Raw genomic sequence first — 20511 nt, 5'->3', positions numbered from 1 at the left:
TCCATTAACATTCTTGACACTTAAATATTATTAGATTTTCTTTCCTTATACAGTTTAAAATAGAAAAAGAATAGTATGTTGATTAAGTGTAATGGTTGTTAATGCAATTCAAAGTATTATTTCTAATTTTAATCTTAAATTAAATTATTTTCTTGAAATATTTTCTAAGATGCTCTTTAATTTTAGACCATATAAAAGGAACAGAAAAAGTTGGTATGTCCTGCAGTTCTTTGTATGTATGAAGAGGAAGAAGGCAGAGACAGCAAGGGCTAAAGTATATTAAGTGGTAACTCATGAATTATTTCACCTGATAGAACAAGCTTACCTGGCAGCAGTTTGTTCACACAGAGTCTTCTCATGTGCCTGCTGGGCAGCAGCAGCATTGTTGGGGAAGGCTCAGGCACAGCTCCAGGTGCTCAGTGTGGCTGGCAGGGGGCTGGAGCAGCAAAGGCAGCCTGCTGGAACAGGGGAGTCCCACGGGGTCTGTAATTCTGCTGCCTTACTCAAGACAAACAGCATCCTTTCCTAACAGGAGCTCCAGAGCAGGACCTTTGTTCTGCTCTGAATGTACAGGAAGTTGATAGAAAAACTCACCCGTGAAGACTTTTTTTCTTTCCTATTTCAAAATTGAAAAGTTGGCTTGGGGAAAAAAATACACTAAATGAGCAAACTGAAACTCTGAGTTTTAGTAGGTGATTACACAATTAATTGCTAAAGGAAAAACACTTTTGTTTGTACTGCAATAAATAAGCACTGGGAGAAGTCTGAGAAATGGAAAGTTGCAAACAAGAAAGTAGTAATTTCTTTGTTAGAAGTTTTTATTCATATATTCTATACCAACTGTATTTGACCAATACTGAACATAGTAGCAAGATTTTTAAATGTCAGAAGAATGGTTTTGGAAAAAGAGTCCTTTTCAGTGGCAGAGTAACTGCTTGTGACCTAAAAAATGTTAAACTAAATCCAGCTATCAGATATGTTTTATTAACATAAGGACTCTACAGGGTCACAAATATGTACTCCTGATAATTCTGATAATTCTTTGTGAATTTCCACATATTTGGTTTTGGCTATTTTTTTTAATCTTTTTTTTTTATTTTTATTTTTTTTTAATTAAGGAGACTGATTTTATGATTCATTTTAATAGGTAGAAATAGAGAAATATGAAAGTGCCTACTCTTATAGTTTCTTCTTTGTGATACTGCACACATGCTTCTTTGTTTAAGATATATGGAAAAATAAGTGATAATTTTACCACTGATTTAAGTGAAGAATACACCTCTATTATGTGGAAACAGATGATAATTACATGGAGATGATTCCATGATATTAAAGCCATTCTATAAATAGGGTCTGTTATCTTTCCAATTCCTTCTGTGCTGTCAGTTTGTGGGGCTTATTCAGAGCACACTCTCCATACATAAGGAGGTGGATGGGTGTGCTTTGGCTACTGATAAGTGTGGTAACTTTTTGTACTCAAGAGGAGGTTTTTTAATACTTTTTCTGTTGATGTTACCTGCTGTGCCTCTGGAAATGCTGATGTACCAATATCTCTGTCCCCTTCCAATTTCTCAGTTCGAGACACACTGCTTTTTAGCCTTAATTTTTATTTCTTTAATCTTCATAAGCATTTCACTGCTTTTGTTTAAGGGAACAAAAACATGAATTTAGTTTTTCAGTTGAAGGTTTTACAGATTATTTATTAGAGTAATTTCCCATCAAGTTTTCATGTCTAGCACTGAGGACAGAGGATTCCTCCCATTCTCAACCTCTCCCAGGGTCTTCTTTTGACATTTTTTAAAAATATATTTCATAGCCCTAAATGTTAAGCCATGTGTATGCCTTTTGTACTACTCAGGGAAGAAACAGAAGAAAGCAAGACCAGAACTTAATTTTCCTGGTAATTTTAATACGTTGTGTTTGCAAGCAGAAACCAGATTTTACTCACAATAAACTCCTGGATTTCAGTAAAGATAATCAGCTACAGAGGTATAGTTTCTTTCCTATTAAATGAAATAGAGTTGGAAATGCCCACTAGAAATCATGTACCATCTGTGAACATTATGCATAAATTAGGTGGTCATGAGATTGAGCCTCAGTAAGAATATTTGGGTATTGATGACCTCCATTGATGAGACCACTACGAATGCCAAGGAAAACAATGGAATAGAGATTTATTTCATGGAGAAGCAAAGTAATATTTTGGAGGTAAAATACTGAAACTCTGAAAAATTTTGAAAGTCTCCTTTCAACGAGTCTCTTGGGAGCAGCAGCACAATAGTAATAATGTTGATGTGGTCCATGAGGAAAGACAATTAGTATTCCATCATTTTCTTAGCCTCTGTCTTGCCTCAGATTCCTTGATATGCCCACTTGTTGCATTCTTCACCTACAGCTCCTCTTCTCCAGCAAGAGCCATATTAACAAGACATTGAAAGATGAAACAAGCATCATAACTTTCCTTTGATTCACAGAATTTGGCTGCAACTTCTGCTTCCACCAACACTTGCTAATTTACTTCATGGAGTATGCGTGTTGTGACATTGCACACCTGGTGCTCTGGCTTCTCTTTAAGGAGACAATATAAACTTTCTGTATGATTTTTGGTTAATGATAGAGAATTCCACCCATTGTACTTAACACAGATTTGGAGGAATGGCTAGACAATTACTTTTTAGTGGGATGCCCATTAATTTCTGTTTGTTTCTGAAGTTTTGTATCCTCTGGAACAAAATACTGAATAGGTTTACTACTCATAGACATGTTACAGCAGTAAGTTACCTAACCTGATGCAATTCTTTGAAGCAGGATAGAAGATACCTAAATAATTCCCTGTTTATTAGAAGTCTCTTTTGTAATTTCTAAAGTAAGGGCATACCACAAACTTAGTTATTCTTCAGTAAGATTAATTACTATTGCTATTTTCTAACTTTTAATAATTCAGGTTAATTTAGTTGCTGTCTTACTCTTAGTGGGCAAAGAGAACAATTTTCCAGTGCCTTTCTTTAGCACAGCAGCAGGGAAAGGGAGACAGAAGTAAATGTCTGAAAAGATTCCTTCCCTGCTCCATGAATAGAAGATTCCTTCCCTGCTCCCCTGCCAGCATAGAATAAAAGGGAATGTTATTCAAATTAAGCATCCCACATCCAATTTTGCCATCTGTGGCACTGAATTTGGTTTTCTTATAACATTCACAGGAAGAGTCTAGATGTGACTATACAGAGAAGACTGTGCCCTAAGTGTTTCCCATTGGATGATGCATGAAGGTGTTACTAAAAGCCTGTGACAGAGACAAGCTGTGTGAAGCCTGGAACAAGTTAAAATAATTGCAGCACTAGACCATAAAAGAATGTGGGAAATCCTTTGCAGTATCACACAGAAGTCAGAGAAGCCAGCCTTCTTTAGCAAGATGACTTTAATCTGCTTTAAGATGTCACAAGAAAGGGCTCTTAGACTCATTCTTTGGGGTTTTTACTGTTAATAGAGCACAATAAAGAAGGAAATATTCCCTGCTCAGGGCATGGCACATCTTAAATAAAGGGTATTCCAGACACATCCGTAGGTGTTCTCATCTCCTACACATTTCCTCCATGGTTCCCACTGGATGATGCAAGTTATCTCCTCTGAAACTCTGCATCCACTGTGGTCAGAAGAGAAAGAAAGGTGTTCCAGTAACAGCCAGTCTTAGCAAGTGAAAAAAACAGGGTGACAAATACTAGAATCTTGAGCATTCCTAGGAAGTTATGTTGGAATCTAATTTTTAGTAAGACTTAATACAGTCCCACATGACGTTGTTCACACTAAGTCAGAATCAGCCTTCACATACCCAAAATTCCCTGTTGGATGTAAGTAGAGAGGGCAAGAATGGGGCAAACATGGCATTTCTCCCCTCACCCTGACAACTTGTTGCTCAAGGATTACCAGAATTTGAAGGTAATATCTTGGTCTGTAGTATCCCAGATAGAGACAGCAGTAGAAAAGAGACTGGGCAAGCAGCATCTCAGATCATGGTGCTTGTCAAAGGCCAGAGGCTTTTGGGCATATTTTCTCTGCAGGGTGGACTGCAGAGAAAGGCTGTGTTAATGCACACTCCTTAGCCCACAAGTGATCAACAGGATTGCTTTTAGGTAAAGACACTATTGCTTTTTAATTGTTTTAGCCCACGTGGACTTTTGAATAGACGGGGACTGCACGTGTTGGAGTAACAGTGTAGTGCCTTAAAAAAGAAAAAGTCTCCTTATGATGGTCTGCCTTTCAACACCCCTCCTAAGACCTAAGGTGTACATGGTTAAAGGCTGCATTTATGTAGCAAAAATTCTTTTGTAGGATATATTCAGAAATTGAAGTTTTAAAGATACATCTCCTGCTGCTGAGAATTAAAAGCATTGGGTTTGAGTAATCCTTTTATCAATCTATTCGGAATGATCTGCATTGGGGCATTCAATTACTGTCAGAAAATAAGGCATCAGCCACAATAAGCTGTCACAGATCAAGGTTGAGATCTAGTCTGGCTTTTATAGCATAAACAAGATAGCTTAATGCTTTTAACAAGTAAATCATCACTAGAAGGAGCTTTGCTTCAGAAATATCTGCAGTTTGCTGAAGAGACAGAATAGAAATAAGAAAATGAGTGGTTTTGTGCTGCTATAGGGGCTATTGCCAAGCACTGCTGAGGTAAAAGGGGCTGGCTAAGAGAAGTTCTTGCATGTGCCATGTCTTGGCTAAGCTGGTCTTGGCAGGTATTGAGTATGGAAAGCATCTTCAGTGAATAGAAAATTTCACTGCTCAGTGAAGTTGATTAAGCATGGCTTACTGCAAAATACTTCAGACTGAGCTTAGAACTACAGCAATCAATTCCATGCTATACTGAGAGTAAACTTGACAGGTACCTGCAGAAGCTGTGTAAGATCTTATCCTGTCATGGCTTTCATACAGGTACAGGCAAATGGATGTGAGAGCCTTGCAGACAGAGATTTACTTAAGGCTTGTTCTTATGTTGCCAAAGTTGATGCTAGGCATCTAAATTCCAGTTTAGGTACTTAAATACAACAGGCCTTTTTTCTGTTTTAAAGTGAATAATTAATACAGCAGACTAATGGATATGCATCAAAATACGAATCAATATCCCCCAATTTATAATTCTCAGTCTGCTGTTCCTCTCCTTTTCCTGGGTACAAGATATTACACATCGTGTCATAAAGTGATATAAATGAGTTTATCCATTTTAATCCTGATATTTAAAATGGAAATAGCACAGTGTTAGCTTGCCATGTTAAGTTTGAATCTAGTCACTGAGTCTCACTCAGACCTTTATCCAAAATACATGAGAAAGAAAGTGTGGCTATTCTTGACATTAACTTATAGAGCAAACTTCTTCACAGAGCTGAGACATCAAGAAAACCTGATAGGATTTGCTTAGTATAATTTAAGGCCAGGATATAAGTAGGGAATAGTATGCAATGACCTCCTATTTGGGCTGCAGGACTTGTTTGTACATTCATTTTATCCAAGGAAGCTTGTCTGATCTATTTTATCACATTCTGCTTTCATTATGTCAGCTCTGGTATCTACAGCTGACTCAAGCAAAAAGGTTGACATTTGCTTCTTTAACTTTATTCACAAGTGTTTCCTGACAGACAGAAGTTGTGTGGACTGTTAATGTAGTTGGTATATCAGTTGCCTTTTTATCATGAAACATTTGTGTTGAGAGAATTTTGGTTGCTATATTTTTTTGCACATTTTCAGTAATTTCAGCTGTGTTAACCATCATGACTGAGTATAGGTTTCTACAAATGCATGTTTATGATCACACAGAAACAAGTGTCAGCCTACACAGCCCAGCACATAACTCAGGTGTTATCACAGAAAACAGCTGTGATGTTCTTCTGTTGGCTGTACTTGAGCATACATTGGATTTCTTGTTATTTCATTTATTCTACTGCACAGTATATTTTGACTTGCTAGAGATCTTCAATAGGTAACAGTTACCAGTGCATAGCAGTGGAGCATTCAGAACTATAAATACTTGGAAAGTGGTGAATCATCTTCCACTTCTTATGAGTCATAAGTCTCTAAGTGGGTTTTGCAAGAGAACAAGGTTTGAATTTCTATAATCATAACTAAAAAATTAAGGTTGTCTGTTTACAGCCTCAAAACCAGCATTGCTTTCACCAGGGAAACTTGCTGTTATGGAAGACCAAGTCCAAACTGTCCTTCCTTACTGGAATTAGTTTTGCTTTGAGTTTTACAAGTGAAAAGTATATAACACATTTTTCTCCCATATTTTGTACAAGAGGCATCTATGAACTTTTTCTGTCTAAGAGAAGCATCATCCCTGATCCTGTTTTAATGCAAAACCCCTAGCTGTGTAACACCAAGATTGCTTATGACCATTAATCCAGCACTGAAAAAAATAAGAGAAATTGCACAGTATGTCAAATTACATGTGCAGCATTTATTGCTGAACATATAATCCACTCCAAACTACATGTGAAACTTCTGTTGCAGAAGTCTCTTGCAGAAGTTGTAGAAGATGGGTCTTACAGCCTTTCAAATAATTTTTTAGTCCTCAAAGCCATTAAAGTTGTCTCTTGGTTCAGTGTGGTCACTGTTTGCAAGATGGGTTTATTCATCATAATGGGAAATATCTGCCATCTTGTAAAGGTTTTGACAGTGGAGCAGTAGCAGTTTTGAACCATTTGGACCTCATAAGATCTAATTAATATCAGTGCAGGTCTTTCTAAAATTCCAAATTACATTATGGTAGCTGTGGAAATTGTTCAAGTTGGTATATTTCACCATTCAAAGAAATAAAGAATCTTGTCACAGAGCTGCTGTCAGTGATCTGCAGCATCACAGAGCATATCTCTGGTGGGGAAGTCCAGTTCAGGGTGCAGCATCAACACATGTTTAGGACAGACAAGCCTGTCCTAAAATCTCCTGGTGAGCCCCAGACTGAGGGAGAAGCACTTGCCTCTCAAGGCATTTCATCCGTGGGTGTCTCTGTACTTTGCTTTAACACATTTCTTATAGATACTCCCAGTGAAGTGATGTCTGTTGTTTCCCAGAATTAAAGGTATTACTCCAGATTTCATTGTAATTGCCCATTTTATTTTTTCCTCAAAGGATGTGCAAAAGATGGAATTCAGTCTCCAGTAAATAATGACACAGCAAACAGTTTTGTGATTTTCACTTTAACTTATTTGAAGTGGTGCATTTTAATCTTCATAAAATCCTTTTATTTTTCTCATAAGAAAGCCTAGTGTATAGTAGCTACCAAGATGAAAAGTACATCAGCTGTTATGACAAAGGATGTATTAGCCTACTTTAATGAGTCAGTCTAACAGAGTTTCAAGTTACAGCTTTTAAAGAAATTCTTTGTTGTGTTTTTCTCTAGCAGATAAATATTCAGATTTTGTGACTTATATTCAGATGTTAAATATAAATTCAAAATGGGTGCAACTGCACAAGTATCAGTGTTAAAATCACTTGTCTGAGCAGTTTTCTGCTGCATGGATTTCTTTTGTTTGGATATTCTAATTACACTGATTATCCAAAATAACAGCTAAATGGTTATTCTATATTTGAGGGGAAAAAAAATTAAAATAAATTTTGGGTTAATGAATTTAAGTCATTTGTGCTAAAAAGATTTAAATCTCAAATTTTAGATGTTTTACACTTAAATTCAGAGAGATGTTGAAATTATGAAACAAAATGCGAAAACAAGAGACTGTAATTCGCTTCAACATACTGACATTTAAAAATTATGTATTGTCAAAGTATTTATCATAGAAATTTAGTGCATATTTGTAAGCCATTCAAACAATGAACAATTTTTCAGTGCTCTCAGAAAAGGATACCATGCTGACTAGCTTTTTCAAACCTACTAAATTTTGTAAATATATTTATGAGCACAATTGTGAACATCAAATCTTATGAATAGTGTAAAATCAACCCTCATGGTTTTAGTCTAGATCTTCATACTTACTAGGAGAACGTGTCTCATGGTCCAAGTGTTTTCTCAATGAAGTGAAATGCCTCTTCTTGCATTCCAGGGTTTAGTGATTGAGCGGCTTGGACGCAGGCCACTCCTCATCGGGGGTTTTGGGTTGATGATCGTCTTCTTTGCAGTGCTCACTGTCTCCCTGACTCTGCAGGTAACACCAGGGCACTGTCTGGTTTTACTCTCTCTAATTTGAACATGCTTCATACTAGTTTGTCTCAACATTCCCAGAGAAGCCAACCCTTTTAATCAGTTTGGCATGAGGAGTGAAAGGTCACTGACACTAATTGATGAATCTGCTTGTTTCAGAGTTTTGGCAGCAAAAAGCTATAGGGACTTTCTCACATTCTCTCATTCAGACTCCTTAATTCAAAGATTTATGCATATCATGAACCATCATGGAAACAATATTACCCATAGCTGAATAAACAGTTAATCCATATTCTGTGGGTGTATCTTTGTAATTCACTCTCTCTGAGATTTCTTTCATACTTTATTTACCATTCTTATTTTAGGTTAGGATTTTTTTCAGTGAAAACTTTCCATGTTTGATGTTTCTTTCAAGTTACTTTTCTGGTATTTGTATAGGCAATAGAAAGACATCGTTTTGAAAACATTTGGCCCTATAAGAAAGAAGGGAATAGACTTTTTAGCAAGGCCTGTTATGATAGGACAATGAGTAATAATTTTAAACTAAACCAGGGTCAATTTAGATTAGATATAAGGAAGAAGTGTTTTGGAATGAGGGTGGTGAAGTGTTAAACATGTTGTCCAGAAAAATGGTAGATGCCCCATCTCTGGAAACATTCAAGACTAGGCTGGACAAGGCTCTGAATAAACTGATTTGGTTGAAGATTGCAGGGGGATTGGAGCTAGATGAGCTTTAAAGGTCTCATTCAATCAATGTTTATATGATAATATGGTTCTAAGTTATCAGATGTTATTAGAACTCAATTCCACAGGTGTTTCAAATTATCAGAGAGGATTTATTAAACCAGTTTAAACTCTGGTCCTGAGTAATTTTCATTGTTTGGTTTCCATCTATATAATAATGTGGTTTGTTGATGTACCTAAGGACTTTAGAGAAGTAAAACTGACATTTGCAATGGCATGGGTTTGGGTGGTGTTTCATCAAGGTGTTTTCCTGCTGGTTTTGATTCATTTGTGGCACGGTTAAAATCTTCCAAATCTTGTTTCTTGGATGAATGGAGTCAGTAAGTCAGCCTGACTGGCAGGTCTGTGCCACCCCATTGCAGTTTTATTTGATTTACCTGCATATACATCTTAATTAATCTTTACCTCACACACCTGCCAGGACAGCTGTGAGACAGCTCTCCTCCTGAAGAGAGATGATATTGCATATTTTGTAGGATGAGTGAAAAATTCCCTTCCAGATCTTTTAAAGCCAAATTGGGGGTGTGAGGACCTTCAGCTATTTTAATTCCCTGAAGTCTGAATGCCTTTCAGTTTTGCCTCCTTTCAAAAGGATCTCAAAGTGTTGAGTATTAGAGAGTTGGTTTGGACAAAGGATCACAGTACAAATAGGCTTAATCTCAGAGAAATTTATATCTACTCCATATTTGTACCTTCTCTTTCTATTGGAATCAAGCATTCTCATATGTGATTAAGAAACAGTGTCCTGCAAACTCCACAGGAATTACTCTTTGTATTTCAGGTTCCTGATATTTAGAGGTCTCAGTAGAGAAAAACCCACTTAGAAGTAGAGGAAAGAACTTTGAAACTCTATGGGCCACCCTAGATGCTCTTTTTAAACATGACTAAAATACCTGATGTGGATGGAGGTGCTGAATTTGTTCAGTGCTCCAGGCTGGCTAGAACTTTAGCAAAAGAAGTTGTGATTTTTTTTTTTTTAGAGTTCTGGCTCTTGCCTAGTGTTTCTCTACAGGGATTTCACAGAGACCAAGACCTTTAAATACAAATCATCTAATAAGATCTTACAGAAATGCTGTGATTTTCTAAAGTAACCCAGACTAAATTTTGAAATAGATCAAGAATCAATGTTCTCCACTTGTCTGCAAGTTTTTAGAAGTATTTGTGATATGTACAATATATTTAAAATGAATGTCTTTTATCTACCCAGAGCACTGTATATTGGCTTCCTTACCTCAGCATATTCTGTATCCTTGCAATCATTGCATCGTTCTGCATTGGACCAGGTATGTCTATATCTATTTTTTCATGTACATCTAAGGACAGGTATTTTTGCACTGGCATTATGTTAGCTAATCATTTGGACAGAACTTCACTTCAGCAGTAAACCAGAAAGTAAGACTTTTGTTCCCTTGAGCTTTTGGTGGTTTTTATGCACTATTTATTACCTCTTTTTCTTTGTAAGGAGATTGACATTAAACATTAATCAGCTGTTTGCACATCTTTACCACAGAAGTGAACTAATTGATTGATTATGATTTATTTGGGGAAGAGTTGCTGATGTTTGATGTGACTAATTAAATACTGCTGTAATTCTGTGGATCCTCTTTTGAAAAGCTGAGAGAAAATATGATGCTTTAGAGAAAAACGCTTTAGGGAAGACCAAGATATTTCTTTTACCTTTGTTTCTGGGAAAAGGGCTTGAAATTTCTGTGCAAAATACTGTGAAAATACTGAAAAAAATAGCAATCCCTCTGTCCTTCTATTAAGGACAAATCTCAGGTTCAGCTAAGTCCACTGTACTGCTGACCTACACTGCTTAGACTGAGTTGGTGTGGGTGTTAAAGAATTCTGTGGAATAGCACTTTCCTTGAATTTTGCTCCTTTAAAACTTCCCTTCTGGTGTTTTCTGTGGCTCAAAGGGTTTAAGTGCAGCTACTTGCAACATCTACCATCAGGAATTTTTAAAATCTCTGTTGAAAAAAACTGAAGGTTTTTCCCTATTACAGATATGTTCCACCAGCTTTTAGAACTTGCAGAGCAATATGTTCTTACATGTTATACCTCTAGCATATTAAGGTTAACCCTTTGATTTTCTTCTTCACCTCATCATTCTTCAAAATGGATTCTAGTGTTCTTCATTTAGATTCTTTCTCTTTACTGATGTTATTTAGGATTTATGTTGTACTTCACAATCTTTTTGGAACAAAGTGTCTGCAGATACATCAAGGACAATCAGCTATTGTTATAAATTTCTTGCTTGCTTTCTATAGAAGTTCATTAAAATTAAAGTTTCTGTTGTGTTTTTCACTGTGCTCAGTGCTGTTAAAGCCAAAGAACATTAATAGTGTACCAGCAGCTACCTAGTTGGCTTCTCTACCTTTCCTCTGTGTGTTCAAACACTTGTCATATCTGACAACAGTGGGGATATCTGGATGCCACTTAACATTGAATTGCTTTTAATGAAAATATTGGTAAATGACTCTTCAGCTGTTGAGAAGAAGTTATGAAGAATCATATTCTGATATCTCTGCAAATCAATAGCAATATTTTAGCTGACTTTGATGGGGACTGATTTATCTTAAATGAAACTTCTCTGTTCTCTTTAGATGAGCTTAGGAGATCTGAACTAGTGTAGTAAAATAGTAAAGGTAGTGACTTTTACCTAGGCAACTTACATTATTAGCAATATATTAAGATGATTGGATAAGAGAGAGCATACATGTATTTTTCTCAACAAAGAAATCATTACCAAGAAGTCCACTTTGCATCCATTAACTTTTGTATTATAAGTCTCAGCTCAATAATTGAGTGCAGATACTGTGTCAAGTTTTGTCCCCCTCTCCTTTTGCAGGAAAAACTTGAAGAGCCTGTGACAAGTCCATTGGAGAGCCACCATGTCAGTGTCAGGAGACCTGAGTGACCTGGACTTGTCCAGACTGAGAAGGGACAGTTTTGGGGACATAAGAGCAGTGCCACTTCCTATTGGAAGGGTGTGTCAATGGCAGAGCCACTCTGCTGCTGCATGGTGAGGTGCTCAAGAGGTGGAATGGAGGTGTTAAAAAAGAAAGATGCAGAGAGACTGTAAGGAAAAGCTTTTTACTTCTGGGCAGTCAAGCAGGCTACAAAGGATACTGAGTCTTTCATTACTACAGAAAGATCAAAACTGAGTAGTTTGTACTTCTGCTTTTCTCCATCACAGTGATTGCAGGGAAGTGTCCAGAGCAAAATACAAGCAGGGCAAGTAGGTGAGACATTTTTAGAGAATCAGTGCACATTTTTTCCAACCTAGGGTCTTTCTAAGGCATAGCTTCTAACATTTTCATAGTCTTCCATGGGTTTGTTACATCTCTCTCTGAAACAGCAGAATTTTAGTACTCTTTAGCAAAGAAAACTACATCTACCATCTTTCATGAACACATGCTTTGTTAGTCATTGTGTGATATCCTCTAGGTCCTGCAGAAACAGAGCAACTGATCCTTCTCCTCGTTTTCAACTTCCCTGTGATCTTACAAACTTTTATCAACACACATATTTCTGGAATGAACAGCTATTTCTCATTGCTACCTTCTCAGTGATATTTTTTGTGTTCCTTTGTAGCATTCTGGTGATTTAATGAGGTAAGACTCAAGTTCAGGAATAACTTTCCCACCTTTGCAGTAGTAAAAGGGGTTTTCCCCAAGAAAATGAAGATATATCCTTTATTATAAAGCTGCACATTTTTTGTACTTTTAGACTTTTGTAGAAATTTTGCCATTCATTTGTATTGGTTAAACAGGGACCATTGTAAACTAATCCTCAGTATCTTAATTGCTTCAGTAGTCACACTACAAAAACAATTTATAATGATTTAATAGGTACAAATCTTAAGCTAAGAAAAATTTAGTTTATGTTAATTGAGGTATTAGTACCTGGAAAAAAATATCCCATCTAAAGATAACAAATAACATGAGGAATTGAGTTTATAAAAATAGCGCTTTAACTTTCTACAGCATAAAATTGCCTTTAAAAGTGCAATATTTCCTCTCTTGTTAGAACATCTAATATCTTCATGATAGCTTAGATGTTGTGTAAACCATTTTCTGATACCATTTCCATGAGTCCCATCTGCTCCTTTACAGTGAGGATCAGCTGTTACTATAAACTCTGAATGGTGTTTATTTGTCTCATTTTCTGAGCTCAAATTTTCAGTTTGCAGATATTTTTGAGGACTGACACAGTAATGTTAGCAACAGGTATGTTCAGGCACATGTGTGGTTTGTTCCTTCATCATTTTGGTCAAAATACAAAGAGCAGAAAGCTTTCACTTTCTAAAAATTAAAGGGTCCCTTATGCTTGATACAGTCAATCTGTGATCTGAAAGAAAATTGTTTATTGTTCTTAGATGAAGGATCCATACAATTACTTCATTGTGCCTATTTGTTTAATTTTACACAAGTTAAGATATTTTATATTCTATAAAATAGTTATTTAAGATATTTATATTCTATATAAATATAGAATGGATTTCAAATGAAGAATTGCCATCCAGCAAACAGTAAATAGAAAAAACTGAGGGGATTGGTTCTGATGCCTAAGGAGACAAAAGGAAAAAAAGCTTAGAGTCAGCTGAGAAAACAAATGAAAGAAAAAAGAAAAGGAACATTTTCAGGATCTGCAGAGAGCATTTGTGCTGTTCAGGTTATGCATCATGAGCAAATGCAGTGATTTGTAATTCCTTTACAACAGGTACATAATGTGCAGTTTCTTGGAAATTTGGATAGTGATAGACAGGTTTAGGTACATGTGAAATGTTTTTCTTCTTTAGCTTTGCCTTGGTTAATATTTAAGAAAAAAGGAAAACTAAGATTTATTCCCACTTTCTCAGTTAAACCTATGTCTACCTTGTCATGGACTGAACACTGTTCAACTTGCCTGCAGAATCAATCTCTTTAAGGAAAAATGGTCTAAAATCTGACTTAAACTGAAAAAGAGAAGGTTCTGCTTATTTTTAGCTATTTTCTTGAATTCCCTATTCACCCATTGTACCTTTACAACAGTTGCTGTGCCAGCAAGTGATTTTTTATTTTTCTGGGAGAATTGGAAAATGTGCATTACAGTTTTAGAAAACCTGCCGCAGATTGTCCCTGTTTACCCACCAGCAAAATATTTTAAAAAAACCAACCAAACACCCAAAAACTGACACATAATGTGTTCCATTCATCTTCCTGATTTGTCTGCAAGGATGATAATCCCAGTTGTCAGTGAGTTCTCTCATGCAGCTTTGGATGAGGGGCTTGCAGGTTTTGGTTTTGAAGTTTTTCCGACTCACATAAAACAACTATATCCTTTGAACCAGATAATGGCTTTTCTGCCATCTGTCAATATATGTTAGATAGTGGAACATGTGGAGGAAAAAAAGGGATCAGCTGATTAATTGGAGATTGCAGAAACATTGGCATGAACTTCAGGATAATCTTCCTAGTGAAAATAGGTGTAACAAAAAGATAGTCAGGATCTTGAGAACCTGGAAACCTGGCATAAATAATTTCCATGCATTATCTTTGTGATAATCCAGTGATTTCTTCCTTAGAAGCCTACTCTGTTTAGGTGTAACACATTTCTATCCAGTTTGGATAAGTTGAGAAGGCACTGCTGCAGAAAAGGGGCAGGAAACCATGGTGGCCAAGGTGAGATGTGATGCCTGTCTTTAAATGGAAGGATGAGAGGAGATGGGAGGAGGGAGATTCTTTTGATAAAATACCTAGCTTTGAAACAATCTGTTACCATCTTGTTCCTGAAACTGAATAAGAATTGTTCTTTCAAATCACTGCAAATTTTCTGGCTCTGGAAATGGTGCACTGAAGCACAGGACTTATTTTACCACTGGAAATAAGTAGAAATAACCCCAGATCCCAGTTGTGGCAGTAAGATCTGTAAAAAGTGTTCATGTAGCACAAGTGTGCTGCCCACCCTTTGACCACTGCATCTGGGAGGGAGATCAGCTACATGTGTGCACAGAAAGCCAAATATTAATGCTCCTTCTTTCAAAGAGTTCCACAAAGTCCTTTGGAAAGAAAATAAAAATTACCTTTTACTACAACAAACAGTAATAGTCATAAAAATTCCAAAAATGTGAAGAGTTGATTTTATAACCATTGCCTGATCATGATAACTCAAGCTATCTTTATGTTGGAAATTTGTGTTATTTTGGTGGCACTTCAATATTGAGAAAAAATTATTTTGTTGCAATCTTTTGCATTTTGCATTTTGCATTTTGCCCATTTTTGCCCATTTCCTGACCTGGAAAGCAAAAGAGGTTTAGAAACTCAGAACAGGGTGAGGATTTAAGGATGTCTGAAAAATGCCAGTTAGCTAAGGAAAAATATAAGATTATTATCTCTAAGTATTACATGGAAGTCTTACACATAGCTGATTCTATTTTATCTAAGTAATTTGAAAAATTGTTTTATATGAACACTCTGTATGCACATTCTTTTACATGTTTTCTTAAAGACTTAATACATCATGTTGTCATGCATTGTCTCACTGCACTGCAATGTGAAAAATGCTCATTGTGTTGTCAAGCATCATGTCATCATTTTTGAGATGACTTAGATCTGAATGCTGGAGCACAAAACTGCTCAGGCAGCAAAGAAGGGCTGCAAAAGAAGGACTGCCATGAAGGTGAAGAAAATGGATTTATATATGGAAAGACCCAGAATATTTCCTAGTGTCTCACAAAAAGGCTGAGACAAATGAGGATTGTATTTGAACCAGATGATCTAATATGATCCTGGATTCCTTTATCTTCAAATCTTATGTTCTTTATTTATCTCTAAGAGTGCTGCTCGATCCTCTGTATAAAGTCTTACCTTGTTTCTTCCTGTCTGAAGCCCTCCACCCCACCTAAAGGTGCAAAGATGCACATGTGGCCAGAGGGTTTTTCTGGTTACTGCAATAAAATGCAGCCCCTGACTTCATTTCTGTCAATAGCTGCTATTTTTAAATAGCACTAGAGAGAAGAAAGCAGGAGTCTCTGGCTAAGTCATACAAGTGGCTTCAGGCACTCTGGCTTTACAGTCTTATGTAATGTCTTAGAAGTAGTTATTCTCCTCTTTAATCCTCTAAGTATTTCTGTGGATGAGTAGCATTTCCCCACAGAAGTCCTGCTGAGTTCAGTATAGCACAGATAAGGCTGAATTTACTGTGATCAAACATGAGTCTGTGTGATTTTACTTCAATTCCTCCTTTTAAAATAGGTTTCTATTTAGTATGCATAAAGATGACAAAATCATATCAGTGGTATGTTTTCAGTCACACTCTGATTGCAGGAAAGAGAAATCAGTAAAATTCAAACTCAGATAAATTTGAAAAAATAATAATTTTATGGTAGCAAGATCTTCATTTTTCAATTGTTACTTTTTATAGCAATTGCATTTTCAGATGCAGCTGAGAAATATCAACAAACCAGACCATGCCAGAAAAATGTTTCACTTATGCTTGTCTCTTTTTTGAGAGTTTTATAATATTTGTCATGGCTTATGGAATGTGAGTGAAGTCTTCCCTAGCACAGCTGAATACAATGAATACAACTGAATGCAATTTTAAATTGTCATTATGAGGTAAACAAAAGAAAGCTCAGAGGAAATCATTGCTGTGCCCTGAGGTGTATCAAAGATATTTTGGTATTTAAAGTTTAAATCAGTCCATGGTCTTACTCTGAATGCCATTGTGCAGCTGTATTGACAGCAGAGCTGTTGTCACAAGAGGGTCACTTTGAGAGTCACGAGGTTTGTTCAGCCTGAAATGTCACAAGGGAAGAAAATAAAAATCATCTCTTGGATGTGAAACAACCAAAGGTGTGATAGCACACATAAAAGCACTCCAGTGAAAGGCAGCATCAGTATTATTGCCTGAAATAGGCATTTACAGAAGCTTTGTGTGATGTTTCAGCTTCTCCACTTAGAGTGGGATGTTAGAACTTCTGACACTCATGGCCTCCCACAGAGGCATTATTCCAGTCCACTTTGAGAAAGGGTATTAGCTTGCTTCAGTGCAAAAAAACCACGAAGCAATCTCTGTACCAAAAAATGTGTGCAGATAAAAAGAAACAAACAAATCCATATTGTTCTATATTTTCTTAAAAATATGTAGATTTGAAAATTTAGGTTAATTTTCAATTTTTTTAAATTATATAAACTAAATGCCTTTACAGTCTTTACAACAAATAGGCATTCTTTGATAATGCCAAGCAGTTTCTGCATTGGATATGGAGAGTATTTGTGAAGAAATAATCCTTAGTTTGCCCAGGTATTTGGGAAAATGCTTGGTTTGTTAGCTGTAAGGCTTTTGTGGGCACAACAGCAGAATTAATGCATGCTGCATAAATATCAGTTAAATACTCCAAATGTGATTTATGGTTCAGTTCAGAAACTTGCAGCCTGGGGACAGTCCCAGCTGAAGATTTTCTGAGCCCCTGGCCCCATGCCCTGCCCTGCTGTGACAGTCCCTTGCTGTGGCTGCCATCCATCCAAACAAGGTCCCAGGACTGGTGTTCTCCCTCCCAACCAAGTCAAGTATTTGAGAATTTTTCTGTTGGTGGCCTTTGAGCGAACAAACTGATTTTTTAGGTTGTTATGAAATAACACTAGAATTGCTTTCAATATTCATTGATTTTTTCTTTGTGGAGGGAGGACAACATGCCCTTTGAATATAAGAAATACAATGTCATTCAACATATATTTTGGGATTAATACCTGTTTTACGTTTTGTTTGAATTCTTCTCTCTTAAAGATCAGCACAGAGAAAATGTGTAGCTTTTAACAGTTCTGTACCAAAAGTGATTTCATTTCTTTGTAATTAGTGGCAGTTCTAAAGAGAAATGAACCCCTAGTATTTGAAAGGTAATTGTATCTGTTGAATAAAGGAATTGCTGGAGGTGACACCTGGAGTTCTCAGCAGCAGGAAAACTTATGAACTTTATCCTGCTAACAATAGATTTTAAAAATTAGCTTAATTGAAGCTTTCAAAATCTGAATGCTTTGACACTTGACAGCACTCCTCCTACCTCAACTATCAGCTTTTCCTGAATGATCATTAATTAGTTGCTGATGGCTCCCAACTCCAACCCTAAAGAAATTTACTGCTGCAAAATTGCACCCATGTGTTTTAGAGGTTCATGTAACCATGAAAAAAAAACATTTATTGAAAAGATGTGTAAGTGACCTAGGTACATTATTCAGATTAATAGGGATTGGATATGGAATGGCTAGTTAAAAAAAATATACTGTTTTTTCTGTGAATTTGTATAAAATACTTATACATGCAAAAGTGCGAACTAATAAATATAGAGAACAGTAGATGTAGAATTAATGAATGTAAGGCAAAAAAAAAAAAAAAATTCCCTTATGCCTAGGCGCAATGCACAGCAAAGAGAAATTTTCTGTTCATCTCATCTATTTCTGACTAATCTCCATGGCTAAGACCTAAATGCAAAAGTTTATTAGTTCAATGTTGCAATGGACACTGCTCTAGAGTCCAGACAGTGTTTCTTGGTAGCCAACATACCATGCAGAAAGTGAATAACCCAGTGACAGACCTTCAGAGGAAAAAAAAATGTCAGAAGGAGAACTGCATGAACAAGGGCAGTCAGTGTCAGTTTGACCAAGCAAACAGTCAAAGCAGTTGTTTCCTTTAAATCTCCAGATATTATCTGTCCTACTCCACAAACTCCACTTTTTTGGAAACACTGAGTTATGGCCTATGTGACCTCTTTCTGAGTTTCATCAAAAAGAAGACTTACACTGTTCACCACAGCAAGACTCTTACTGTCTTAGCTGTGCTTCTAGTCCAAGTGCATCTTCTGGGTCCTTCTTCCTTTTACTTTCTGCTTGTTAGCCAGCACATACTGCTATTTGTTATATTTGTTTTGGTTATTGGTCACAGTAAAGAAATTTATTTTTGTCACTGTCTTACATTCATTAGTTCTACAACCACTGCTCCTCATATCTTGTCCACCATCCTGTAGCAGAAACCAATTTCTTCAATTACTGGTGTTTGAGGCCATGGGTCCTAAAAACTTGAAAAGTTTCCAGAAATCAGTGAAGACATGGTTTGTCACCCATCTTAAACAGGAGAAGGACAGGGAGAACTCTTCAGTCCCAGCTTCTCTGAAAATTTGGCCTCCTATTTTTACTGTTAGCATCCTTCAGGATGAATACAGAGATTCAATTGCATAATTGTGCACTACTACCATGAATAATTTGTTTGTTAAAATATCCTAACTTTTCAGGATTGTTTTAGCTTGCAGGTTCTCAACTAGCAGCATTTTGTGCTAATGGTCTGACAACTTGAATTCCTGACAGGAAATCGTGTCTGATGGCTTTATATTTCTTTCAGAAGATTATCTTAGAAGTAAAAAGCTTAGAATAGATAGGAGTTGGGTTTTTCTTCTTTTCAGTCCCCATACAGTGATGTAATTGTGTGACTGTTTCTCTTACCTAGGACTGAACACAATTTTGAGTGTTTAATCTGGGTATTTCCACACTACTTCCATCTGTATAGTGGATGAATATACAAGGGACACTTCTGTGCTTTTATTAAACTAAAAACTCTCTCATCATTGTTCTCATCATTGAGATAATTGGTTTCAACAGCTTAATTTGAACAGAAGTGCTTAATCATTATTGTTACTAAGAATAATTATAAATTTAATTCTATTATATAGACTCATAGTCATAGCTCAGTAAAAACATTTTTCTTCACATTCAAATAGGACAGAAAGTTGGGCTATAATTAGGGTTGTGATGTTATAAAGTAAATCTGAATATATAGCAGAAATGTTTAAAAAACTATTAACTATTTATATAGTTACACGTTAAGTGTAATTTTTTAAATTGCAATTTATGCTTTGGTAGCTATGTAGCATTATAATTGTGAAGCAAAAAGAAATGTTGCCAAGAACCAGAGGAGAAATTTATTATTTATGTTCAGTTTTTGCAAACAAAAGCCAAGAAAAAAAAAAAATCAAATAGTGATAATAGCAAAAACAAACAAACAAAAAAAGCCAAACCAAAAAAATCAGCAAGTATCCCAATAGACCAAAATTGTTATTAAATAACAAAAAGATAATTCATTATGTTCAGAATTTGTCAGAATGGCTGACATACTGCTGGTTTGTCTTACAATAAAAGAGGTAAAAAAATTAAATATTAAATTAAATTAATAAATTAAATTCAAAATTAAATACATTACTCATGTTTACAGCCAACAGTTGTGTTTCAAAAGGAATTGTAATAACTCATCTAAGGAAAATTTTCTAAAAAGTACTGAACTTATTTGGATTCATCAGTTATATGATAAATTTTTTGTTGAACAAATTTTCAGAGAAAAATGATTCAGTCAGTAAAGGATTGCTCATAAAATTCTGCTTGAGTGCACTGACATGGAAGTAAAAATTATAAGAAAATGTACTAATTAATATTCAAGAGGGGGAGAATTTCACTGAAGAGGAAATTATCAGATGGTTCAGAAAAGGGTGTTGTGTCTTTTTTTGCATGGAATATCTGCTGTAGAACTAGTTACCTAAATAGACCTAGAAAGAATTTGTATGATTTATTATATTTTATGTAATAGCC

General features: G+C 35.9%; 1 protein-coding gene across 1 annotated transcript in view; it reads left to right on the top strand.

Annotated features, from left to right (window-relative positions):
- Nucleotides 1–20511, top strand: part of SLC2A9 (solute carrier family 2 member 9) — a 79013-nt gene that overhangs the window by 41729 nt on the left and 16773 nt on the right. The window contains exons 9-10 of the mRNA XM_079305337.1: nucleotides 8055–8156; nucleotides 10104–10179. Coding sequence (XP_079161463.1) covers nucleotides 8055–8156; nucleotides 10104–10179 — 178 coding nt within the window. The remainder of the gene's footprint in view (nucleotides 1–8054; nucleotides 8157–10103; nucleotides 10180–20511) is intronic.

The sequence above is a fragment of the Erithacus rubecula genome, assembly GCF_903797595.1.
Source record: "Erithacus rubecula genome assembly, chromosome: 5".
Lineage (NCBI taxonomy): Eukaryota > Metazoa > Chordata > Aves > Passeriformes > Muscicapidae > Erithacus > Erithacus rubecula.
This window is presented reverse-complemented; position numbering and strand designations above follow the sequence as displayed.